Source organism: Saccopteryx leptura, chromosome 2 (genome assembly GCF_036850995.1).
Source record: "Saccopteryx leptura isolate mSacLep1 chromosome 2, mSacLep1_pri_phased_curated, whole genome shotgun sequence".
NCBI lineage: Eukaryota > Metazoa > Chordata > Mammalia > Chiroptera > Emballonuridae > Saccopteryx > Saccopteryx leptura.
The window spans coordinates 322,193,529-322,219,589 of record NC_089504.1 but is presented as its reverse complement, the minus strand read 5'-3'; the positions used below and the strand labels follow the sequence as shown (position 1 = coordinate 322,219,589).

Genomic DNA, 26,061 nt, shown 5'->3' with positions numbered 1-26,061 from the left:
TTATGGAATAATCAGAATGACTTCGTGAGATGCCAGGTGTGAGATTAAGCACAACTGCATAGTGTCTGGCACTTAGTAACTGCTTAATAAATATTAGTTATAGTAGTCGATTAATAAACCTTACCAAATTTTATCAAGCCAAGGAAAGCCATCCAAAGAAGGAGTGGTAAGGGGGCGGGAGGTGGAAGAAGGAGGGCTTGGTCGTGTACAATCTCCTGCCCAGGTCCTTTTGACAGTTCCTGCGGAGAAAGGATGGAGCCACCTGCTGTCAGCTGGGCTCAAATGTCAAAGGACTGAAGTGCCTGCAATTGGCCCTCTGAGCATCTCTGACAAGTGAGAACTTCTGACAGTAAAAATAGAGACATATAAGGAAGATAATACAAGATGATTAACTCACTGATGCAAACAATTATTTTGAAAACAACTAGTTGGATTCTATGAAGTAACAGGTTATTAACCATTCATTTCAGAATAAGTGGCATCTGTTTCCACAAAACTGAGAGTCTGGAAAGCAGGCAGGGAGGAAGGGAGGGAATGAGACTGGGGGGACGTGGACACATGCTGCCTTTTCTGGGAGGTGGGCGTGTTGAGATGCAGTTCTAGGAGGTGGTTCCCTGTACACAGAGCATCCAATTCAAATGCTTTAGCCAAATGCTTTCTTTGGCTACTGTCCACCCAGAAATCATGAAACCATTTCCAGGATGTTTGTGGTGTTCTTTCTGCCCTATAAACAGGCAATATCATGATCCCATCTCTTGCCCTGCTGGGCCTCAGGCAGCAGCCCCAGTAAGTGCTTAGAGGATGCACATTTACCCCCCCCTCCACCTGTCAATCATTCCCAACCTCCTGCCAATCTGACCATGAGCCAGGGTGCCTCGGTCAGAGCCTGGGACAGAAACTGGCCAGACTGGTCCATCTGCTTCCCAGGCTGTGGAATGAGGCGGTGGGGGTGGTTCTAGGTTGACTGACAGGCTACAGTTTGGAGTTGACCCATGATGAGGAAGGTCAGGGCCTTTAGGAGGGTTAGGTCAAGGTATTGCTTGCTCAGTATCCCTGATAGGAGCCAAAGAGCTCCATGGAAGGCAGGTCTGCCCAGGGTGACAGGCTAAAGAGATGGGTGCAGGGCTTTTCACAGCAGGGATTCCCTCTGCCCCCACACCCAACCCCTTGGTCCTTGTTTCCCCAGTCTCTGGCATGGGTGGTTTCCAGAGGTACCAGCTGTTCTCAGGGGAACAGCAGCCCTGCCAGTGTGGGGACAGAGCCAGGTGGGGAGAAGGAGGGAGGCCTGGAGATGAGGGGCTGGGCTGTGCAGGAAGGGGAAACCAGGTTCAGGAGGGGTCTGGCTACACTAGAGAGCAGCTGAGGGAAAGTCTGGCTGTATAAGATGCAGTCATCACAGGTCCAGGCCCCTGTACTCGGGCCCCTGACCCCACTGTCAGGAGTGAAGGCCCAGCTGAGTGCCTGTGGGCCTGCTCAGTGTGGACCATTTTATTATGTAAATGTGGGCATGCAGACAGACAGTGAGAGGCAGACACACACAGAGAGAAACCAAAGGTGATGCAGAGATGGAAACCACTGGCTAAAGTAGGTATGAGAGAGAGAGAGAGACAGAAAGTTCTGGAGGAAAGAGGAGAGCGGCAGGGAGAGAGAGAGATGGGGAGGGAGGGCAGTGATAGCAAGGAGAAGACCTGTGTGTCCTTTTTGTTCAGTCTTGCTTTGACCTTTCTGCCCAAGAAAATGTTTCTGGTTCTGAAGCTAGAGTGGCATATCCTGGAACCGCCTCCCCTCTCCATTTCTTACCAGAATCACCTCCTGCGTCCCTAACCTGCTGCCTGGAGCCTTCCTGGGCTGTCAGAGGAGCCCCAGAAAATGGAAGAGAGTGGGCCCGTTAGCCACTCCCTCCATGGAGACACTGACCAACCAGACGCCACCTGGAGCCCAGGTGTGGGGGCTGCTGATGTCCGTCGCTCTCTTTCTCCCACGTGTACACACTCACCCTCCCCTGTCCTGTAAACACACTCCAGCCCGAGAGGCAGGTGTGCAGCACACACCAGCTCAAGGCCAAGGCTGGAAGACTGATGCCCAGAGGCACAGCTGGGCACCCAGGGGCCATGGGGTCAGCAGTGGGAATGGATGCAAGTTGGACAGCCTCCATTGCTGCTCCTGGCCACACATGCCTGGCTGGGAGGCCTGCATCCCGGGCTTGGTCTGAGCCCCTGCTTCCCTCCTTCTCCCCTCCTCCCACTCTGCCCAGCATCTCTCAGCCAGGCATGCCCTGCCCTGAGCTGCCTTCGCGCCAGGGCCCACACGCCTGGCCCCAGTGCGCCCTCCTGTCCCACTCTAGCGGTGAGAGAACCAGACACTCCCTGAACTTCTCGACTTCTGGCCATCTGCCTCAGTTGCACTGTCGTCCTTCCTACCCCCACACAGAATATTCATTTCTGCCAGCCCTCTCATTGACCATGCTGTCCCTCCTTTGGGGTCTTCTGCTACCCAGTCTAACTGTACCAATCCTATTTGTCATGCCCACCAAAGTCTTCCTGAACCATCTCTACTCCCTCCTCCAAGAAGGCCTCCAGTCTAAGTCCATCTCTCACTGATTGTTCCTTTGCTTTCTCTGCATCTCCTCTCTCTCATGTGAGTCTCCAGCACCTGGTCTCTCAAACAACAGGGGTCCCCTAGCTCTTTCGTGTGCCCCCCTGTAAATGCCGGTGGCCGAGGCCAGGCAGGTTCACACTGGATTCAGGCAGATATTAGAGAGAAACTGTTGAGCCAGAAAGTCTCACAACAGCAGACAAGCACACAGGCAGGGGAAAACCTGCTTCTCAGGCAAAGAAACAGCAGGAATGGCCCATCACGGGGACGGGCAGGCAATCTGCCCTCGGCAATCCCCCTGAGCGCAAGCACCCATAGCCTTACATAGGCCATACACACGTGGTGCTGCCACGTGCTCGCGCACTGATCGGGCAAAGGGCTTGCAGCTGGTAAACCTGCAAGCAAGCCTCACACAGCTGCCCCCCCACACAAGATCCTCAAGACATTTAATAAGCAGACCCCCCACGGACCACTGGTCATTCGCATTTAACCTGAGCTCTTGTTCCCACCATAGATTCTGAGCTGTGCCTGGGCCTGGAGGATTCCCTTGTTTTTAAGACTGTGCTCCCAGCAGCCACTCCAGTCCTCCACAAACGTAGGTGCACAGTAGATGCCGAGTGCAGTGAGCGCGCGTCCCCCCCGCCCCCCACGCTCCTGCTTTCTGCTGAACATCTGTCTGTGTGCGTGGAGGTGCTATGGCGACAGGAGACATGGAAATGACAAGCTAGACAGATAAATTCCTCTGCATGTGGATTTATGATTCAATGGCTTATCTAATCAGGGCTACGCTATCGGCGCCACTTGGTAACATTTGGCCATTCCAGTCCTGCCCCATGTTCCACCACCCAGTCCCCGTAGCCCTGGGGATGTTTGACCACGTGTAAAAGCAAGGGCAGTGTTTTGCTTCATAAAAGGTCTGGGGGGCTGGTGGAGGATGATGTGAGATGAAGATTTGAAGTTGGACTGAGGACAAAGCGTAAGAACCTTGTCAGCACCTGAGGAGTTCAGAAAGCCGGTTTAGGGCACATTGGTCTCTGAGCAGGGGCTTGGGAGGGGGCTTAGTGACAGCCTGGGTTTCCCGCCGCTGCCCGGGGTCTGTTGGTTATGAGGCTGGATGGAGCAGCTAGGCAACGCAGAGGTTGGACGATTTCTGGCTCCCTCTATAGAGTCTATAGGATCTGGTCTCTTGATCCACGTCCCAACCCTCCTGCTAGCTATGGGCTGGGGTGGGGCAGCCTTTGGTGTCTTTCTCTCCAGAGTTATGGCCTAACAGCCTCACCCTGACCGCGGCTGCCATGCTGGGAAATAGGAGACCCATGCACTGTCCTTAAAGCTGAGGAGGAGGACATGTGGGTTTGAAGCTGGCTCTGCCACTTCCTGGCTGGGTGACCTTGGGCAAATCACACAGCCCCTCTGGGCTTGATTCTCCTCTCCACCATGATGCAGAATAAAAGAGGAGGAAATGCCTGTGTGGCAAGAGGCTTGTCCGCACTGAAGCTCAATGAGTGGGAACTGCTGCTTTCACTGGTGAGGTTCCCCCCCCCACCGGCCTCCACTGTCGCCTACACTCCTCCCTTTGGTGCTGAGCCCAACCATCACTCAAGACCCTCCTCCTCCATGGGGCCTTCCCTGATGAGCCAGCCATCGAGCTCTCTCCTCCAGCTAAAGCAAGGCTCCTCAAACCAGCTGTGGGGAAGGATCACGTAGATTCTCCCAATGAGTGGCAGGTTGGCAGGTGGCCCTGCTGCATGTGATGACTGTGCAGCCTGCATCACAGGACTCAACAGGACAGTTGGACAACATCTGAATTGGCCTAGACCTTGTTCAATGAAATGAGTCGATTAACAACATGCATGGATGTCATGGCAAAAACAAATTCATATCAAAGTTCCCAAAGGTTTACTGCAAACAGTAAAAGTTTGCAGCCTGCACCACTCCACCCTTTGAGTAACATTAGTCTAAAGTCCTTCCTTGGGGCCAGAATTTATGGCCCGGACCCCTGGTCACTTTTCCTGTGAGGAATAGCTGTGGTGTGCTCTGCCCCTCCTGCTGTGAGGACCCTGTGCTGGAGGCTCTCTCTGCAGTGGGTGGGCTGGGTTTGCCTGACTGAAGCAGGGAAAACTCGTGGCCAGGAGGGTGGCACCTCTGGTTTACTAAGACCCCTCCCCTCTGGCAGTTCTGGGTGGGCCCCTTCCCCCTCCTCATACTCACTCATCAACCTGCACCTGTCGCTGAGGCTGGGGGTAGACTCAAGACGCTCAGTGGGCCCAAGGCCCTCGTGAGACAAGGGCTCATCCCAAAGTTCACAGGACCCAGCCTCACATTAGTTCTAGCCCTTGTCCTGGTCAGAGAAAAGGGACCCCCGTTGTCTCTAGTGCTCCCAGACCAGCTCTGCCTCCAGCTCTGGAGCTGGCCCTGGGGACAGGCTGGCTGGCTCTGGGGAGAATGCTGCCATGCCTGCCTCCCAACCCAGGAGAGCACGGCGAGGGGAAGGACTGCCCAGCTGGCCGGGAGAAGTCATTCCCACCAGTCCCCTGCCCTCGGACTGAGGCCGGAGTTGGCCCACGGCTAGTTAAGGCCACCCAGGGCTTGGCTAGATAGAGTGAGATCCAGGGTCTCCCGGTCTCGGCAGTATGACATTGGGGCTGCACAGTCACTCGCTGGGGGTAGCCTGTGCATCTGAGAATGTTGAGCAGCATCCTCGCCTCTGCCCACAAAATGCCAGTAGCACCCTCCCAGTCATGGCAACCAAAAATATCTACAGACATTGCACATGTTTCCTAGGGGACAAAATTGCCCCTGGTTGACAACCGCTGGTTCAGTTCAGTTACCCTCAGTTCTGATGACATTTTAGAATCACCCCGAGGGCTTTAGAAAATAGAGCCTCGAGTCTCCTCTCAGGCCTGCTGGATGCAAATCTCTGGGGTAAAGCCTGAGAAACAGAATTTTCCATCTCCCAGGTGCCAAGCGCTGTCTGGAAACTTCTGATTTTGTCTAAGTCACTTCTTTTATAGGCAGAGAAACAGGGTCATTGTCTATCTTAGGGACAATTGTATGGTCACTTCTAATCTCTGCCCTAAAATCGCCCTGCTCCTTGGGGCTTGCTAGCCCGGCGGTCCCCCTTGAGCTAACCCCACACGGCTCCGGGAGGCAGTCGCTTCTCTACAAACAGCAGCCCCAAAACCTTTCACTGTTTTCTGAGAGAATCTAATTTCTGGCCAACAGATGATTTCACTCTGCCTTTCCAGCCTCTTTGCTTCCTCTTTAAAATGCAGCCTCTTTAAGGACATCCCTGTTCTGCCCACACCAAATCTCCCTCATCTTACACTTGTCAGGGAGCAGCGAGGTGCGAGCACAGCTTACAGTAGCATTCTCGTAGCCGGTGTCTCCACGTGCTGTCCCCCCCGCCCAGCCGCCTGCCTTGGCTCTGTCTCCCACGGCAGCAGATGCTCTTCCCAGTTTCTGGAAGCCACACCCAGCCCCCAGCTGAGCAGCTCGCAGGGGCAAGAGACAGGATCAGAGCTCCAGCCAGGCTTCACTCCTCGGCCATAACCCAAGTCTACCCTTCCTGAGCCCCCCAGGGACAGGGCCCTGTGCTGTCCACCCCCACCCCTGAGCCCACTGCCGGCTCTTGGGAGTCTGGTTGTAGCTGGGAGCTAGAGGTCAAGAGGAAAAAGAAGAATGCACCTCCTCCTTTGAGGACCCATGCTGGGGGTGGGGGCTGCCCTGCCAGGGGCACAGTCCCGGGATTGGAACATCTGGACGGTGGGAAGATAGGGCTCCAGCTTCTTGGGGCTGAGAAGGACCAGGTGAGAAAAACCACAGGGTCTGGCGCTGTGGCAAGTCTTCAGTAAAAGCTGAGATTCAGAGGGAGGAAGAGAGAGGGGAAGGAAGGAAGGAGAGAGAGAGGGAAAGAAGAGGAGAGGAGAGGGGAGGAGAGGAGAGGAAAGGAGAGGGGAGGGGAGGGGAGGGGAGAGGAGGGGAGGGGAGGAGAGGAGAGGAGAGGAGAGGAGAGGAGAGGAGAGGAGAGGAGAGGAGAGGAGAGGAGAGGAGAGGAGAGGAGAGGAGAGGAGAGAAAGGGGGAAATGGAGGCTAGGGAAGACTGAGAGAGGCAGAGAGATTAAGAGCAGGAGAGAGGAAAGTGGGTAGGAGAGAGTCAGGAAGGCCAAGAAGGCGCAAACTGTGAGAACACATTAATGAATTAATCTGAGAGCGAATCATAGCAATTTGGGTAGCGGGGGATGAATGCGTGAGAGGCAGAAAAGGAGGCCAGACTGGGACGGGAGTCCACTGTGCTCCAGGGCACTGCCCAGACTGGGACGGGAGGTCCACTGTGCTCCAGGGCACTGCCCAGACTGGGACGGGAGGTCCACTGTGCTCCAGGGCACTGCCCAGACTGGGACGGGAGGTCCACTGTGCTCCAGGGCACTGCCCAGACTGGGACGGGAGGTCCACTGTGCTCCAGGGCACTGCCCAGACTGGGACGGGAGTCCACTGTGCTCCAGGGCACTGCCCAGACTGGGATGGGAGGTCCACTGTGCTCCAGGGCACTGCCCAGACTGGGATGGGAGGTCCACTGTGCTCCAGGGCACTGCCCAGACTGGGACTGGAGTCCACTGTGCTCCAGGGCACTGCCCAGACTGGGACGGGAGGTCCACTGTGCTCCAGGGCACTGCCCAGACTGGGACGGGAGGTCCACTGTGCTCCAGGGCACTGCCCAGACTGGGACGGGAGTCCACTGTGCTCCAGGGCACTGCCCAGACTGGGATGGGAGGTCCACTGTGCTCCAGGGCACTGCCCAGCACCCCTCCCATGCCCAGCGAGTCTGCATCAGTGACTTCATGCTCATTCCAGTTTTGCTGCTGGCTGCTGGCTCCTGGGAACAGAGTGGTGGTGGAAAGTGGGTGTCCTTGGTGGCAAGGACCAGTCACGGAGCATTTCTGGGGAGAGGGCCAAGTCAGGAGGGAAGCAACTTGCCACAGTTGTAGTTACTACCACGTGTTAGCTGACATACCATATTGTTGACTCTCTCCAAGAGCTTTAAGATATAAATATATACTTTATGTCTATTAGCCCCATTTACAGATGGAGAAATTCAGGCTCCGAGATGTGAAATGATTTGCCCAAGATCACACAGGGAGGAAAGGGCAGAAGAAAGACTCCATTGTGGGTGTCTCTGGCCCCAGAGTTAGAAGTCTGAGTTTCTAGCCTCCCATCATCCTGGAGTCAGAGCAGATTCTGACCTGGAACATACTGCCCTCCTCACTTTACAGATGAGGAAACTGAGGCGGGAGGGGCTCAGGGAGTGACTTGTCCATGGTCACAGAGCAGGTTTGTCAGAGTCAGAACAGGATCTCAGCCCCGCACTTTGTACCCACAAACTTCTTTCCTACAGCACAGCCTTCTGGAGTCCAAGACCGGTCAGTGCGGGAAGCAAAGACCTAGCAAGAGAGAGCCCCTGGTGGCTGGGGTGGGGGTGCAGGAAAACGGGGAATAGGAAGTGAGCCCATCAGAATGTCCTGGTGGGAATCATGATGGGCTCCTTGGTCAAAGGGGACAGAAAGTGAAAACTCATCCACTCATTTACCTAGTCAGCCATTCATTTACTCATTGAACAACACATGTTGGGTCCTAATCTACAGGCCCCGCTAAAGGTACAAATATATCCTAACACAGACTCTGCCCTCAGGGAGCTTATAACACAACAGTGTAGTGTATCTGGGACCCAGCAGGGGTGTGTGTATTTTCCAGTGCTGGGTTCCCCAGGTCTTTCCTGCATCTCAGGAGGGTGAGCAGACAGCCTGCTGCTTTCAGCTCTGCTGGGGGCCTCACTAAGGGAGCAGCGGAGAGAAGTAGCAGGGAGAGGGGCTGGGGGTCGGCCCCAGGCCTGGCGACAGGGAACACCCAGGCATGCCCCCTCTCTAAGCTGTAGGCAGGAGGTCTTCATTCCCATTTTCCCCTCTCTGCGCAGTAATTTAAGTTAATTACTTGTAACAATAAATTATTTCTTGTCTGCTTAGAATAATCTTTCACTGCTCACCCACCTTGGGGGAAAGCCTAGACTGTTTGCCTTGAGATGGGGACAAGTAGCGGCTGTCATTTAAAGAGGCTGTGGGGGTAGGTGTTGGCTGGGGCAGGATGGGGAGGAAGAGGGTGCCCAAGGGCAAAAGTCCTGGGCTGTTAAAAGGACTGAAGAGAGGCATCAGGTATCACTGTCCTTGGTCCCTGTCTAGTTTAACCCTGGCTGGAGAAAAGACACCCCCCCAACGAGGATCCCAGCTCAACAGTTCTAGCCCCCACCGACCCCTCCAGGTGGCACCTCTGAGCAAGGCAGAAACTGCACAGTTGAATGTGGGGCCGGCCCCTCCCCGTGTCGTCATTCTGTACCGACAGCTCTACCCCTGTAGCCACGGACAGGTTTCAGAGAATTGGTAGCACACGTTTTAATTCTGCAAACCAGATCCTGGTTTTTAAATGCAACAGGGGAGCCAGCTTTTTAAAGAAATCTTGATTTAGGACGCCTCTTCTTTTTCGTATTCAGATTTTCTTCTCTTGGCTTTGTTTAAAACAGGCTACACCTTATGAACCACATATTTGATCAGGGGTTACTATCCAAAATATATATAAGGAACTCATACAATTCAATACCCTCCCCCAAAATACCACAAATAATCCGACTGAAAATCAAAGACCCTGAATAGACAGTTTTTTCAAAAAAATAAAAATAAAATGGCCATTAGGTACATGGAAAGGTGCTCAACATCACTAACTATCAGGGAAATGCCAATCAAAACCACAATGAAATATTCCCTGCTAGGATGACTACTATCAAAAATGTAAGAGATAACAAATGCTGGCGAGGATGTGGAGAAAAGGAAACCCTTGTTCATTGTTGGTGGGAAGGTAAATTGGTACAGCCACTATGGATAACAGTATGGAGGTTCCACAAAAAAATCAGAGGTAGAACTACCATATAAGCCAGCAATCTCACTTCTGAGTATATATCCAAAGGAAACAAAATAACTATCTCAAAGAAATATCTGTATCCCCACACACACATTTATTGCAACACTGTTTACAATAGCCAAGACATGGAAATAACCTAAGTGTCCTTTGATGGAGGATGAACGGATAAAGAAAATGTGGTATATATACAATGTAATATTACTCAGCCATAAAAAGGAATGAAATCTTGCCATTTGTAACAACATCAATGGGCCTTGAGGGCATTAGGCTAAGTGAAATAAGTCAGACAGAGAAAGACAAACCCTATATAATCTTATATGAGGAATCTAAAAACACTGAACTCATAGAAATAGAGAATAGATCAGTGTTTGCTGGGAGTGGAGGAGGGCAGCCGAAATGGGTGCAGGTGGTGAAAAAGTACAAACTTCCAGTTTTAAGATTAATAAGTTCAGAGGACATAATGTACAAAAAGGTGACTATAGTTAACAACCATGTTGTATATTTAAAAGTTGCTAAGAGAGTAAATATTATGCCTTGAGTGTACAATCAGAGTATAGCAAGAGCCTTAGTGAGATCACTAAATCTAATGGTTTAAAAAACAAAACAACTTTCATTTTAAGCTGAAAAAATCCTCCACACTGGAAAACTTAGAGAGGGCAAAATAGTCTGACTGAATGTGGGGAACCTGCTGTGGTCCAAACCTCTGTAACTAAGGAGGATTCTGGGGCCCACAGTGACCAAGTTGTGGTAAGGTCCACATGCACACTTGTAGTGGACTTCCCATTTCAGAAAGCATCTTACTCCTCATTTTCCCCCAGGTGGCCAACATCCCTGTGATGCAGGTAAGAAATACTTCATTGCCCAGAGGGGTCAGTTAACTCTCCCAGAGTCACACAGGCAGTGGCAGGACTGGGCTCCGAACTCAGCAGAAGGGGCAGGAATCTTGCTGAAGGATCATTCTCAAGTCACGCAGCTGTGGCTCTCAGAGGGCCAGCTCTCCCTGGCCTTACCATGGTTTCCCGGGGGCCTCTGGGCCCTCCCAAGCTGAGCATCACAGGTAGTTGTGAAGTGGAAGGAAGGCAGGTCCCTTTCTCTTAGATCCTCATGAACTTTTAGGAGGTGGGGGCAGCCCCAGGTGCATCCAGACCACCCCATTTTTCCCTTCAGAACTCTCCCTGAAAGGTTAATTACCAAATCATCCCATCAAAGGAAATTGCACTTTGTGCCTTAAAGACCAAACTGAGCTCCAGCAACGTAGTTATTTATGGTCTCTAATAAGCATATTCTGGGTGTGATTAACCTTTATGCCAAAGTCACACTGGGATTTGATGGCAGCTTCAATTCCAGCCGTGCTCTGTGCTGGCCCGGGGGTGGGCATGGGCAACAGTGGGAACAGACGGCTGACAGGCTGCGGCCCTCCCACCCACCCCTTTGTGGGCTCCTGCACCCTCCTCTGCCCATCCCTATTCCCATGCCCTGTCCTGACCTGGGCCATCCCCCTCCTCCAGCTCTCCTCCCCTTAAAAGACAGACGGGGATTGTCTGCTTACTGGATCCTAGTCGTCACTCAACAGCTAAAACAGTTCGGTGAACTTGAGCACCTCAACTATAAAACCCCAATAAACTGGGGAGTGTGAGACCTACCGCCTCTGCTCTCTGCAGCACGGTGCCCTTGGGGCTGCCGGCTGGCATGCAGGAGTTAGGCACTGCCTAGTGAGTGAGCCCAGTGCTCCACCAGCTTCAGAGCCTCGGTGACACTGTCGGAAAATGGGAAACCTTACGAAGTCCTGAAGACTCAGTTTGTCAAGAATTGTTCTCAAAGGAGAAAAAGTGGCTAGTGCTGATGTTGGAGGGGAAGAGCAGGTAGAGGGGCCCAAGAAAGTGGCAGTTCCCGGGTCAAAACTACTTGGTTTGCTCTCAGAGAGTGTGACCTGTCCAGTCTGGTGAGGCCCAGGCCTCTGCTGGGACCCCGTGTGCCGTATGCTCCGGTCATATTTCTGGGTGTTAGACCTCCTTGAGAGTGGAGGGTGCCATGCGCCCTCCCCAGGAAGAAGGTTGATTACATGGAACTTGAGCATTTACTAACAGGGTTTCATACCCCCACCCTGGATGCTTGTGGACCCCAGATTAAGAACTCTCAGCTTTTGAAGGAAACAAACAGCATCCTTGAAACTTTGGGGCCCGTTTCCTCAATGCAGTCATTGCCTGTGGATGGAGAAAACGGCAGTGAACATTGAAAAGCAGATCAACGGATGGTGGGAGGAAATAAATACCCAAGAAAACTCCAGATTGTTCATGGAAGTGTGATTCAGGAATAAGCCAGATGCCTTTACAAACCCTTCTGCAGACAACGAGGTGGCACAGACACAGATTCTATACAGAGCTGACCTTTCCTGAGTGGAAAGGTTGGCTCGGGAATATTAAGAAGCCATTTTCTTTGCATAATGCAAAGCCGTCCCTCTCCTGGTAGAAAGTGACTTTGTGAATCACCATATCCAAGAAGGAGATGTAAGGGTCAGGGTCATAGGCAGCCAGCCAAGGACAGGCTAGCCCTTCGCCCCACGGCCTTTGGTTTGGTTTCATGATGAATTTGGATTGCTCTGGTCCTCAGTGAACCCCAGGACATTGAGATGCGAGGCTAAGAATTGTGGCTGGTATATTTGCCATCCAAGTAGAACCCTGGGGTGTAAGTGCTTTGTAGGGAGGCTGTTTCGTGCATCCGGGACTAGTTCGAGGTCTCCATTTGCTAGCGTCATGAGCAGACTGCACATTGACAGGATGACTAAGTTGCTCTAGTTTGGAGGGTTGGGGAAGGTGCTGCCAAGGGGAGGGGCCGTGGAACTGCAGAGTTCACCAGGTGAAGGGTGGGCAGGTGAAGAGGGAGGGGCAGAGAACTGCAAGAGCACAGGTGTGCAACAGCAGCAGGATCTGTGTACTGCTGAGTACCTCAAATGGGAATGTGTCCTTCAAAGGGGATGTGAAGACTGAGCAGGAAATACAACGTCAGATTCAGAAGGATAACGGTGGAATGTCAGGCAGCAAGGCTGATGTGTTTGGAATAGGGTGTCGGAATTTCTTTAATTTGCTTGTGGTTGATCTGGCTCTTAGAGCCCCACGTCCATTCTCAGTGTGCATGTGTTGGCAGAGACTAGGAGGGGTGAGTAGCTGGGGGCAAGGAGTCCCCCTCTAGAAGGGCCGACTGGTCATCCCAGCTGAGCAGCTTCTCCCTGGGGACAGGGCGGAGCTGGGTCCCTGCTGACCTGCTGCGCTGAGCAGTGCCTGTTTGACCACAACGACTCTGCTCTCTGCTTAGCTAGCAGGAGCCACTGCCAGCCTGGTGGCTTGCCCTTCTCTCTGCTTCTGCATTTTCATTTGAAAAATGAGGGTAAAGATATTTCGCCATCTCTCTGGTGACTGCGAAGTTTAATTACAGATTAATACAGTGTTGGAAGTTCCTTGGGGCCAGGGAGTTGAATGGGTTTGTTTTAATATCTCCGGAGTCCCGGGAGTGAGTTAGTTAACCCCAGCACCATTTGCTGAGCGTGCTGGGCTCAGGATGAGAGTGCAGGGCTGGGGGTGTGCTTGGCCCACTGAGAGCAGAGAGACCCCTATGATGTGACAGAAGTAGCGTACCGAGTGAATAGAGTCATCAAGCCCACTAAGGACTCAGGCAGGACACCGAGGGGGTGATACTTGTGAATTTTCAAGACCAAAAGGGGCTTCCTGAAGGAGGTGGTGGCAGGGCCGGCTCTGACCGGGAGTGGGGAGCGTTCAGTTCCTCCTCGGAGTGCAGGGTAAGAGAGAGGGGAGCAGAGCCTGCCTTTGTCATTGGACAGGTGTGGGAAGGAGCAGGTACCGGGAAAGGTGAGCGGCACTGGGAGGGGAGGGTACGAGGTAGGAGAGGACATTTGAGAGGCTGAGCCTGGAAAACCTGCCTCTGGCACAGGGCAAGTCGGTTTGTTTCTAAAGACTGGGCGAAGGTCCTGGGGTCCAGAAGGGGTGAGTGGGGAGGAGTCCCAGGAAGGGAGGACGGATGGCCAAGGGGAGGGTGGGATGCAGGGTAGCAGGGTCCCGCTTGGGCAGGGGGCACGTGAGCAGGGCAGGCCAGGACTAGGGTGAGGTCAATGAGGCATTCTCCTCAAAGTGCAAAATTTAAGGAGGTGCCCAAAATCTCAGTAATCAAATAAATAATATTTTAATATTATTACTGATTTTTTTCTGTTTGGGAACCTGAGCCACTGCTTTTACCAGCCTCCTTTCCAGGGACCTCCAAGAGCAAGGCAGCTCTAGACCTTCCAGGCAGAGACAACGTGAGGTGGGGGGCGGGGGCTCAAGCTTGGGGGGAGGGGGGTCTGAGAAGAGACACAGATGAGGGGGAAGAGAGGGCAGGCAAGAAACTGCGGGCCAGACTGCTCACAGAAGTCTATGTCCTGCCGCCTTGTGCCCACAGGCCCTTCTCCTCCTGGGGCTGAGCCCCATCTCTGCCTTCCTCCAGGACCAGCACTGCAAGAACCTGCCCCCAACCAGCAACATCTCTGGTGAGTACCCCACTTCACTCCTGCAGGAGTCCACGGCAGCACAGCCCCACCACCTGCCCCACCGAGGTCTCCCGCATTCTCACACAGAGCCGCGCCCTGAGACAGGAATAGCAGAGAGACTTCCTCTCTGGGTCCGAGCAGTCCACGGAGGGACTGCTGTGTTGAGGTGGAGACTGAAACTGTGGTGGGAAAGAGAGCTGTGAATAAGTGACAGCATCTGCCAAGCACACAGGAGGGGTCTGTGGCAAGTGTGCTGAGTCGTTACCTTCCCTGCTTCGGGGGTAGGGACGCGGAAGTCGCCCCGGCCCTTGCTGCTGTGAGAATCAACAGGGCAGGGGCCGAGCTGTGTCCCAGGCATCGGGGACGAGAAAAGCTGCTGTTTTGTGCCGAAGCCTCATAGTGGAGGCGGCTAACTTTGTGCCGGGCGCTGTCAGGGCATCTGAGATATATTAATTACCCTCCTGAGGTCGGTGCTGCAACCCTCATTTTACACATAGGGAAATGGAGCATGGACAAAACAGTAAGTGCTGGAGCCAAGATTGGAGCCCAGGCAGCCTGGCTTCCAGGTACGACTTCAACACCGTGCTCGAGGCTACCAATGAAAATACCGCATAACTGCAAATATGACTAATACTTGTATAACTTCATTTATTTTATTTTTTTTTACAAAGGGCTTTTGAACAAGGGTCTTATTTCGTGTTCCACAGAGTTTAAGAACCATTTGCACAGAGGAGGGAACTTAGGCACGGGAGAGTTGCACGGGAAGGTGAGGGCTCCAGCTCTGCCTCGTCAAGGCCCTGCCTTTTCTAACTTTGGGTGTGACTGCTGAGCGCTCCCCTGGCCCCTTTAATCAGGGTCCTGGGGCTGCTGCTGCTGGCCAGGGGGCCCTGCACCTGAGGGTCTTACGGAGGCTCTTTTATTCTCCTCTTCGAGTATCTCCTCAATTCAATCCAACTCATTAATTAAGCACCTACAATTCATGCCTCTAAAGAGTATACACAGAACATCTATAATGATAAGAACCAATATGGTTCAATTTCGATTACTGCAGGAGATTAGAAAACACTAATGATCTTAATACTAACTTATAAAAATGACACACTACCATTTTAATTCCAAATTTAGAAGTCTTTATTACCTCTATGTGGCAGACGCCTTTACTGCAAGCCACTAGGGGAGCAAAGACGGGCTCACAGTCTGATCCGGGAGTCAAGTTCCCTGACACATGTGCCAAGAGGCAGAGCGCAAGGCACGCGCTGGAGCAGGCCCAGTGTGCCAGCAGAGAGGCCAGGCACCAGTTTCTGAAGCTGGGCCTGTGGGGAGAGGAGGCTTCCACAACTCAGACAGCCCTGCTGTCTTCACTAGGGAGGGCCTGGGGCGTGGTGGGGATCGGGCACTGGACTCGGAGAAGGCTGATTGTGTTCCCACGCTCACGGTGCTGCTCAGTCCTGTCCTGGCCGTGGGCAAAGGCAGAGGTAGCCACCGGGATGAGCATGCCCTTGAGCCTCACTTTGCTCAACAGTCAAGCTGGGTTGGGGGGTGACATTTGCCTCAAGGATTTTTTATAATTAAATGCACTAATTTTTATGGTCATATTTCACAAGTATAGAGTGCCACACCACTACTGAGTATTAGTTATTATTGTCAGTGACATCCACAGGCTTTTAAAATTGCCTACCATAGAGCTGCGTTAAGGGACAGGCACTTACCTTGAATTGCTTACTATACAGTACAGGTGACAGGGAAGTTAGATCAGGAGTGGTATGGATCTAGGAAGGCTTCCTGGAGGAGGAAGTTTCAAAGTGCATCTCTAAAAGACTCTGAATGAGGACTGTCAGAGAAAACCCAATACACGGAGCCAAAGATAGAGTTGACTGAGGACTAGCAAGTGGGTTTGTGGAAGGGAAGGGGTGAAGAGGGAGGAGCAGTAAGTCTGGAGAGATACTGGGAACCTGGAGCATCTGGCTGTAAAGCTGGCTAAGCTGGCTCATGGGGAATGGAGAAGTTCTTGAGCAAGTGTCTGGAATGTTAGCAGAGAGTGACTGAGAAGGAGAACACCTGCTCAGAGGCTGGGCCTGAGCTAAAGGGCTCTGCCTGCAGCCCCCCATGCACTGGGCTCAAGTCACGCTCCATTAATTTGCATGTGTGTTCAGGAGGTATGACATTCCTGAGCTCTTGCAGGTGTCACCTGTCCTTGGAGGCAATAGGTCATGATGAATGTCATTCATTCCCTGATGATTTGCACTCTGTTCCATTACCCCCAGCTTAGCCCAGCCTGCCTGGTTTCATGGCACACAACCCATCACCTTCTACAGTGGCCTGTGATAGTGCACTATTTGTCTTCTGATGCCAAGACCTATCCAGACCAATGGGCACTGGTAGACAGATGGTGAGGGTGGGGTGGAGGGGCTGGGACAGATGGATGGGCGTCTGGCCGGGGCAGCTGGCACTGACCTGGAGCCTTTGGGGGGCTTCTCACATGCCAGGAACAGGGATAAGGTGGATCCCCAGAGCCATCATATGTCAGATCAGACTCGGGAACTCGTAAAATTATGCCATGAATGTGGCAGTGCCAGAAAGTAATATAATCGTTGACTGATGACACCAGAGACAAAAGGAATCATATTGTTGACAAGAACCCAGGGTCATCAGTTCCCATTCCCTGTCTTAAGGTCATGGATGATAATAATTAATGATAGCTAATATTTATCTTATACCCAAGTGTAGGCACCATTTTAAGTGCTCTAATCTCACTCAGTCATCTCAACAGTATAGTCAAAGGGTATTTTTATCCCCATTTTACAGAAGAGGAACCTAAGGCTGAGAGGTTTAATAATTTTCCCAAGCACATACAGTTATTAAGCAGTGACTCTACAATTTGAAGCAAGTGGGCCTGATTCTAGACTTTCCCACCGCCATGCTAGGGGATGCCCAGAGAGCCACAGTGCCCAGGGTCCAGCGTGGTCAATCATCCTGGGTTGCAGAATCACTCCTGCAACTTCCCATACCCATACTGGGTTTGCATATGGCCCCTAATTTTCCTTCAGACATGCCTGGCACTGTGCTAGCTATTAAGAATGCGGAAATGAAGAGCCCACAGACCCACAGGGACAGAAGGCCCACCCACTTGTCCTAATGAATCACATACCATACAAAGGCATCTTCTCTGCTCAAAGGAAGCAGTTCAGCCACAAAGTCAGGGGAAGGAAAGGAGGGAAGGAGAGAAGTTCCTCCTGGTTCCCATGGAGGAACCCAGGGTGCCCAGATGGGTACAACCAACTCTGAGGGCCAGCTGCCCCAGCTGGGGCCAGCTGCAGTGCAGCAGGAAGAGCCCCAGGCAGGCATCAAGCACCAGCATCCAAAACCCACTTCCGCCTCTTACTATCTGTGTGACTTTGGATAGGCAATTTGACTTGCTCAGGCCTCAGTTTCCTTATCTGTAAAACAGAATTACCAGCCACACTGGCAGGTGGTATGAACCCAGAGTAGGTGCTATGGAATCCTAATCCTTACCACAGTCGAGGGACAAATAGCGGCTCCCCTGCCCATTCCCACCACCAAACCCAGACCAGCTGTGGGCAGTGTCAGGACTCAGGGCATTGGCTGGTGCCTGGTCTTCACGGCCAAGAGAGCCATCTGCTCAGTGGCTGGCCCCTGTCTTGGCCGTGGCCTGGTCCTGGCTGTGCCCAGTCCTGTCCTGCCCTCTGTTCTTTGTAGAAGGGGCTTTGGGGAACTGTTCAAGACAGGAAAGAGAAGGAGAAGAAAGAGAGGGGGGACATATTAGGCAAGTTCCTAGTGCTGCCACACATAACATTCCATTTAATCTTCCCACTTCCTAGCTCAGTGATACTGTGAATGAATGAGTGAGTGAGTGGACAATCTGCCGGAGAAGGTGCGATGGTGTCATTAAATCAGATGGTATCTGTGAAGTGCCTGGCATGTGCCTGCCACACAGTCAGTCCCAGTAAAAATGTTGCTCCCTTCCCCACTGCCTCTTTGACTGTCTATTGGCATAAAATGTGATGTAGTAGAAAGAACACTGGATCAGAGTCAAAAACACGTGGTTGTATGCCTTGGTTCTTTCACTCATTGACTCGTGACCTTGGGCAAGTCACTTACTTCTGTGGCCCTCAGCTTTCTCATCTGTAAAAAGGAAATAATGACATTGCAGGGTGGATAAGAATCAAAAGAATTATAGGAGCCCTGGCCAGTTGGCTCAGCGGTAGAGTGTCGGTCTGGCCTATGGAAGTCCTGGTCTCATTTCCGGGTCAAGGCACACAGGAGAAGTGCCCATCTGCTTCTCCACCCCTCCCCCTCTCCTTCCTCTCTATCTTTCTCTTCTCCTTCCACAGCCGAGGCTCCATTGGAGCAAAGTTTGCCGGGGCACTGAGGACAGCTCCATGGCCTCCGCCTCAGGTGCTAGAATGGCTCCAGCCACAACAGAGTGATGCCCCAGATGGGCAGAGCATCGCCCCTGATGGGCATGCTGGGTGGATCCCAGTCAGGCGCATGCGAGAGTCTGTCTGACTGCTTTCCCGCTTCTAACTTCAGGGAATATTAAAAAAAAAAGAATTATAGGAAAAAAAGCTTTGAGAAAGCAGACCATTACCCCTCTTCCCATGGCCAAATACCTCCAGCTACCCCTCCTCCAGGCTCAGCACTACCGACATGGTCCATGACAGATTAGAATTTCAACCCGCTTTCCTCACTCCCCTGACCCCTCCTCCACTCTGTGAAGCCACTCACGGATGCTGGGCTGCGGCACAGAGCCAGGACTTGGCCCCTGGCAGTCGCCTGGCAGTTTCCTCGCAGCTATTAAGCCCCAGTCCAGATTTCTTTCTCTTTCAATTAAACCACTTGGCCTCGAGGCCTCTGCCCCTTGAGCCCTGATTTGCCGAACTCCCTATGAATAGCTTTGATTAGAGAGGAAAACCAGCATTTGGTACAAGTGCTGCTCAGCACTGTCCTGCATCCAGCAGGGAGAGGATGCCAGTGCTGTTCTGTTTCCTGAGAGACTGGGGATAAGCTAAGCTGGAAAGGAGGTGGCAGGTGGGCCCCAGCCAGGGCTTGGCAGCTGCTGATGCCCAGACCTAAAGAGGTGGCCCCAGCATTGGTTCATGGTTCTCCTTGGCTTGTCTGTGCATTCTTGTGCCATCCCAGGCTGCTAACTCCCTCCCATCGTGCTGGGCACACTGGATCTCGATAGGACCACTGTGCCAGCCTTATACAAGAGAGGGACATCAAAAGGCAAAAAAGGAAGGGAGGGGCGCCAGGACTATACTCAGCTCAGCCCCCACCCATTGGAAATCAAAAACTCCCCTATCCTCCAGAAGTATTATTGTGGCTTTGACTCTGCCCCAACACACACACACTCCACTCCAAAAAGCTCTTTAATTAAGGGCAAATACTTGGAAGGAGACTTTGACATCCACTTTTTAATTCAGCTGTTTACATCTTTATTTAAGTCACAGGCCCCTTTGAGAACCTAATGAAAGCCAAGGTCCTTTTCCCAAGTAAAATACATGTATAGATAAAATTCTTCATTTAACCTTAGAGTCTCTATAAACCCTTAAAGCTTCCATGAACTCTGAGATTCTGATCAGATCCACCCACTTCATTTTATTATGAAGACACTAAGGACCAGAGAGGGCAAGTGACTTGCCTATGGTCACACAGCAAATTAATAACACAGTCCAGTCTGAAGCCAGGGTTCCAGACTCTTGTTCAATGTGCTTTCTACACCCCTGAATGGTGCCTTTCTCCCTTTTCTCCCCATGGTCTCTTTCTCAGTCAGTCTTCTGCTACGGCACAGCACAGACCAGAGTACAAACAGCGTATGTTCAGTAGATGTGGTCATTGGGCAAGTTGGAAGGTGGGTCAACATCAGTCAGCTGTTTCCTTGTTCCTCCCTGAAGGGCCAGAGCAGATGTGGTTTGATTCCAGAGATGTGTGAGGGGTGCTGAGTTAGGAGTCAGCTGGGTCTATTCCATGCTGTGAAGTCTGAAAACTCCGGTGTGCACCAAGTGATGTGGTGAGAGGTGTCCTCTGCTACAGAGCAGGGGACCTGAAGCAAGTCCAGCCTTCCTCGAAATGCCAGTCAGGACTTCAGCTTTTAACACTACCTCCTGCCATCTCAGAGTGGGTTCCTCTGCTCTGGAACCCACTCTGGCCTCCCAGTGCCACAGCATCAAATTCAGATGTCTTCCCCTGGTGTTTTCCCTGCATGGGCTGAGCTAGCTCTGCACTAGGGTCATTGCTCCTGTCCTGTCCCCAGTTGGTGTGTGCATGTGTGCCTTTGGGGGAGGTGAGGAGGGCACTGGAGTGGGGATGCTTCTCTGCCTTACCAGCTGTCTCTGCCCCCAGGACTGCAGTGCAACGCATCAGTGGACCTCATTGGCACCTGCTGGCCCCAGAGCCCCGCAGGGCAGCTGGTGGTTCGACCCTGCCCCGCCTATTTCTACGGTGTCCGCTATAATACCACAAGTAAGGGGGTGTGGAGGGTGGACTTGTTGGAGGTGGGGAAAATAATAATGATGATGATAATAATAATATTACCTCTTGTGGGCACAGCCACCATCTGCCAAAGGCCAACTCTGCTCGGTTGGGCACTCTGGGCTTGTACTGCCGATTCTCACAATACCCCTGGGAGACACTATGTTTAACTCAACAGTGCTCATTATATAACTAAGGCCTCTGAGGCTCAGAGAGTTCAGGGAACTTGCCCAAGGTCACCAGATGGTAAGAGGTGAAGCTAGACTTGCATCCAGGTTTGTCTGACACTTCCTTCTAAAGTTGACAAGCTGGGTTAGTCAATCTGAGCCTCCAACAACCCCAAAGAGGGAGGGCAGGGGTCATCAGAATAGCCCCAAGTTTTGGATGAGAAGCCTGAGCTCAGTGATGTTAGGAGGCCTGCCCAGGGCCCTCCAGACAGGTGGTGGGGACTTGGAGCAGGCCCACAGGTGGGGTAGGGTGGGGGTGAGGGAGGACTAACCCAGTGTTCAGATACTTGATCCCCATGTAAACACTTTGCTCCCCTGAGGCCCCGAGCCTCCACTTCCAGGCTTTGCAGCTCCTTGCTATGTCACCTGTCACCCTCAGAATTAATTTGCTTTCCCCTGTCAATGACTCAGAGCCCCTTCTTATCAAGACAGCAACAGCTGCAGGCTAGGACGCCTGACCTGTGGGGGTCCTGGGTGGGCCCTCGGGGTCTGGTGAACCTGAGCTCGGAGCCCCAAGAGGGTACTCAGGTTGACCACAGACACCAGGTGTGACCTTTAGCATGTTTCCCCCTCTCCTGGGCCCCTGCCCCCTGTCTGAGGATGGAGAGGGCTGGGTGGCAGGGTTTCTAAGACTTCCTTTAGCTCAGAGTCTCCCGGTTCCTTCTCTTGCCCCTCTGTCCTTCACCAGCTGGACTAAGGGGGTTCAATTTGGAAGCTACAGCCAAGAAAGGGTTGGAGGGCCCGAGGGAGGCACTGGGACTAGACAGGAGGCTGGAACAGCCAAACCAAGCAGCTTTATATGTCTGGAACCCACAGAAGGAGAAGAAAGACTGGAAGGGGGTGGGAGGATGTGCAGGCAGGAGGAAGGGCAGAAGGAACTAAGAGGAAAGTGTGAGGTGCACAGCCAGCCTCCAAGTTAACAGGGCCCATTTTATAACCGGGAAGTGGAGGCAGAGGCTGTTACCAGCCAAGGTCACAAGGCTTGGAAACAGGGCCACACTGGGGGTCAGAGCCCTCCTACTCCACTCAGAATGCTGTGTGCCTACAGGAAGGAGGGCGTGATGGGGGGAGAGATGGGGAGAGATGGGGGGAGAGATGGGGTGAGAGATGGGGAGTCCCTCTCCCTCTCAGGCACCAGGTCCTGCCCTTTCACCTCCAAAGTGATTCTCACCCCTGCCCTCCTTCCCCAACACCACCATCCCTCTCCAAGGCACCTGATCTCTATCCCTGGTTTTGCTTCTGACCTTGTCACCCTCTTGCTCAGAGTCATCTCTTCTGTGGCTCCCCATTGCCTCCATGGTCAAGCCCTCACTCCTGAGTGGAGCTGGCCAGGCTCTCTGTGGCTGCAGCCCCACCTAATTATGGCCAGCCCTGGCCACTCCCCGTGGGCTTCCTCCACTCTTGTCCCAGAGGGTGACTTGACATGCCCCCAAGTAAATGTGTCAGAACTTAGTGCCTGGGCATGTGCTACTCAGTTTGTAGTTCCATCTGTAACTGGCTCTCCCTGGGCCTCGCTTGCTCCACCCGCAGGGTGGGTGGGAGGTGTGGGTGGGTGCTCTTCGGCTTCCTCTCTCTTCCCTCGGTGGCCTCAGGAGAGGAGCTGTGGGTGCTGGTCATTGACATGGGGACAGGGCTGCAGATCCCCCTTTCCAGGTGCCCAGTGCCAGAAGGCTGAGGAACACCACCATGCACTGAGCAGAGAGTGAGAATCCAGAGTTGCACCTAGTCCTTAAGCACTAATTAATTCATTTACTGATGAGGTGCTGCTAGGACTTCCAGGTATTCTCCTTAATGCCCTCCTTCTGGCTGCATCTGATCTTCAAAGGGATAGAAAGCATTTCCAAAAATATCTATTTTCCCATGGTTCTCCGGGAAGACTGCTCAGCTCAGCAGTCAGAGACAAGGAGGTCGCATCTTCCCTGGCAACGACTCCCTGCTTGTCAGGCCTGTTTTCTTTTAGGGTCGCCTCCTACTTCCCCCCAAAGCCTGCTTCCTCTCCATGACCTGGCCTGGGAGGGACTCCAGCTCCCAGCCCCACATGTGGGCTGTGGAAGGAAGGCTTGGGCTAAGGGGGTGGCTCTTGTTATCCCCCAAGAACCCCGTTTGATTGGGACAAGTAGCATATTCTGAATCTTACGCAAGATTATATAACTATAGCTCCAAGACAATAATAATAATAACAACAGCTCACACCACATGCCAGGTAGGGCTCCAAGCACTCAGCATATGTTAACTAAAAATGCTTACTCCACCATTAGGTAGGAGCCATTGTTAAGATCTTCCCATCTTGGCCTGGCCAGGTGGTAGTGCAGTGGATAGAGCATTGGACTGGGATGCAGAGGACCCAGGTTCAAAACTCCGAGGTTGCCGGCTTGAGCGTGGGCTCACCAGCTTGAGCGCGGGGTCGCTGGCTTGAGCAAGGAAGGGGTCACTCAGTCTGCTATAGCCCCCCAGTCAAGGCACATATGAGAAAGCAATCAATGAACAACTAAGGTGCTGCAACAAAGAATCGATGCTTCTCATCTCTCTCCCTTCCTGCCTGTCTATCCCTATCTGTCCCTCTCTCTGTCCCTGTCTCTGTCACACACACACACACACACCTTCCCGTCTTGCAGATAAGGAAGTTGAGAAGTTGTATGACTTGTCCAGCGTCACATGGCTAGTAAGAGGTGGTGCCAGATTTTGAAATCAGGCTGTCTGGGTGGACACTACTTTGTGCTGCTTCTCGTAAGGTAAAGACCACTGCCCCTAAGTCCCTTTCTTTGCAGACACACTGGAGCAGCCTCCGGTCCCAGACACTTCCCGTCCAGGGCAGAGACACTGGATGCCCTGGTTCCTCGCCTCCCCCAGGCCTCCCTGGGAACCCTGTAACTGAGCCCTCAGCCCCCTGGTAGCTTATCCCTCATTTAGCAATTAGAAGAGCATCAGCAGCATCTCAGCCAGATCTGCCCAAGGGCTCAACTCTGCCTAGACACAGGTCCACTGGCAGGGAAACTGAGCAGAGCTTTCAAAATCCATTTAGCCTCATTTCCCCACTGGCATGCTACGGAGGCTGTGTGAGCAGCCTCTCAACAGAGGGGCTGGGAGTGGAGTTAGAGAGGGGAACACACAGCCTGCAGCTCTGGAGGCCAGGCCATGTCTCCCTATCTCGGGACATCGTAGTAGTATCTCCCCCCACTGCGCACACCACCATCTCCCTCTTATCCCGATGCTGCCCGCGGAGAGGCAGCTCCCAGGCTGGACAGCCCCTTGGGGATCCAGCCGTCCCTTGTACACATGAGGGGAGGGGCTCCTCCTGCCCCTCCGTGAGGGTCACTGGGAACCATGGAAAGGCCGGCAGCAGGACAGAGGTGCCAATGGAGATGGTTCAGGACGCAGTTAGTTCTCTCCCCACAAGTTCTGCCTGGAGTCAGGGCCATAATGAACTCAAGAGCATTTCTTTAGAGCCACCAACACCAATGCTGGAAGGGGTACAGGGCGGGGCAGGACGACCTTTGCCAGCAAAGGAGAAAAGACTGAAGGCTTGGATCTCCCTTGGTCCCTTGCCCACTGGGTTTCAGAGCCCTGGTGACCGCTCCCCAGGGGGCCCTTGGTGCAGCACTAGTCATCCCAGAGCCTGGAAGCCAGGCCTCAGACAGGGCTCCTGCCATCTCCTTAGACGATGACAGGTTCTGGGCTGCAGTCACGCTGATGGCTGCACAGACCCCCACCCCTCCTTGGACCACTCTTCTGTCTTTTTTTCTAAGTGCCATGTGCCAGGCTGTGAGCCAGCTGTAGCAGATCCTAATAATGAGATACTTGTGGCCTGACCTGTGGTGGCATGTGGAACGCTGAGGTTGCTGGTTCGAAACCCTAGGCTTGCCTGGTCAAGGCACATACGGGAAACAACTACTACGAGCTGATGATGCTTCCCTCTTCTCTTTCTCTAAAAATAATATAATAAATAAATAAATAAATAAGATTTGTTATGTGAGACCTACCCACTGTGATGTCCCCAGCACACTCCTGCTACCTGTCATTTTCTGTCCTGGGAAACCTCCACCATGGATGTTCCCAACACATGAGTTGCTGAGGGAAATGCCACCAGGGGGTCCTTCCCCAACCCCCGCACTGTGAGCCCCACCCCAAGTGGAGCACTGCCCATGGGAACCTCATCACTGACAGTCAAATGTGAAACCCTGTCATTTCATAGTGCCACGTGAGCTGTCACCGCATACCCTTTTAGGGTACCATGCCCAGCCTCAGGAGTGAGAAGTGACTCATTAGATCTCACCATTCTTTTTTTGCCATCACATGGGACCCCAAAATGAGAGACTTCTCAGAAGGGAACCCACCGCATAATCTGCCATCACGTAAGGGCTTGCAGGGAAACAGCCCAGTGAACTGGTCTAGGCTACCCAAGGGCCAGTCTCACGGGCATGATCGCGCCAGCATGTGTGGGCAGAGGGAGCCATGGCCCCGCAGTCAGGCGTTGGAAGCAGTGGGCAGAAAGAGGCAGGAAGAGGGGTAGTAGGGAAGCTCCTCTCCCCACCTTCTCTCAGCAATCAGGCCCCTGTACTGGCCTAGATGGGTGGATAGATGGACAGACAACTGGACAGACGGATGCCAAGGTTTGTGTTTGGGAGAGGAACCGCGAGTCACTCTGCCTCTCTCTCCTTTTTTCAGACAACGGCTACAGGAAGTGCCTGGCCAATGGCAGTTGGGCGGCCCGTGTGAACTACTCAGAGTGCCAGGAGATCCTCAGTGAGGAGGTGAGGCTGCACACGGCCACCTGTGTCGAGGGGTGGTCAGGGCCCCCAGCCCGAGTTCGGGCCTGCTGCGTGGCCAGTGGCTGGTCAGGGTCAGTGAGCCAGAGCTCATGTAACCACGAGGGAGGGTTTGCCAGGTGGGCATTGGGTAGGCTGACAGCGATGAACTGGGTCCTCCTCCCTTCTTTCCTTCCTTCTTTCTACCTGCGCTCACTGGGACAGGTTCTCATCCATTTTCCACCTCACCCACCTGAGCCCCCAGCCAGGGGGCTATACCAGAATTGGGGGTGGGGTAGGGACAGTACAATTTGAAAAAACCCTTCTAGAGAGTCTTTTAACTAGTCAAATGCTTTTGAGAAGATACTGCTTACACATAATACAGAATTCAAAGGTATTCAAAGATGGGAATACAAAGAATGTCTCCATCTCAACTCAGCTGCTGGGTTCCCACCCCAGGGGCAACCATCTTGCCAATTTCTTAAGTGTTCTTCCAGAG

At 52.9% G+C, this 26,061-nt stretch overlaps 1 protein-coding gene across 1 annotated transcript in view; it reads left to right on the top strand.

Annotated features, from left to right (window-relative positions):
* The window catches only part of CRHR1 (corticotropin releasing hormone receptor 1), a 44,323-nt gene that overhangs the window by 6,106 nt on the left and 12,156 nt on the right, over positions 1–26,061 (top strand). Inside the window, exons 2-4 of the mRNA XM_066366227.1 lie at positions 14,011–14,098; positions 20,462–20,581; positions 25,483–25,568. Coding sequence (XP_066222324.1) covers positions 14,011–14,098; positions 20,462–20,581; positions 25,483–25,568 — 294 coding nt within the window. The remainder of the gene's footprint in view (positions 1–14,010; positions 14,099–20,461; positions 20,582–25,482; positions 25,569–26,061) is intronic.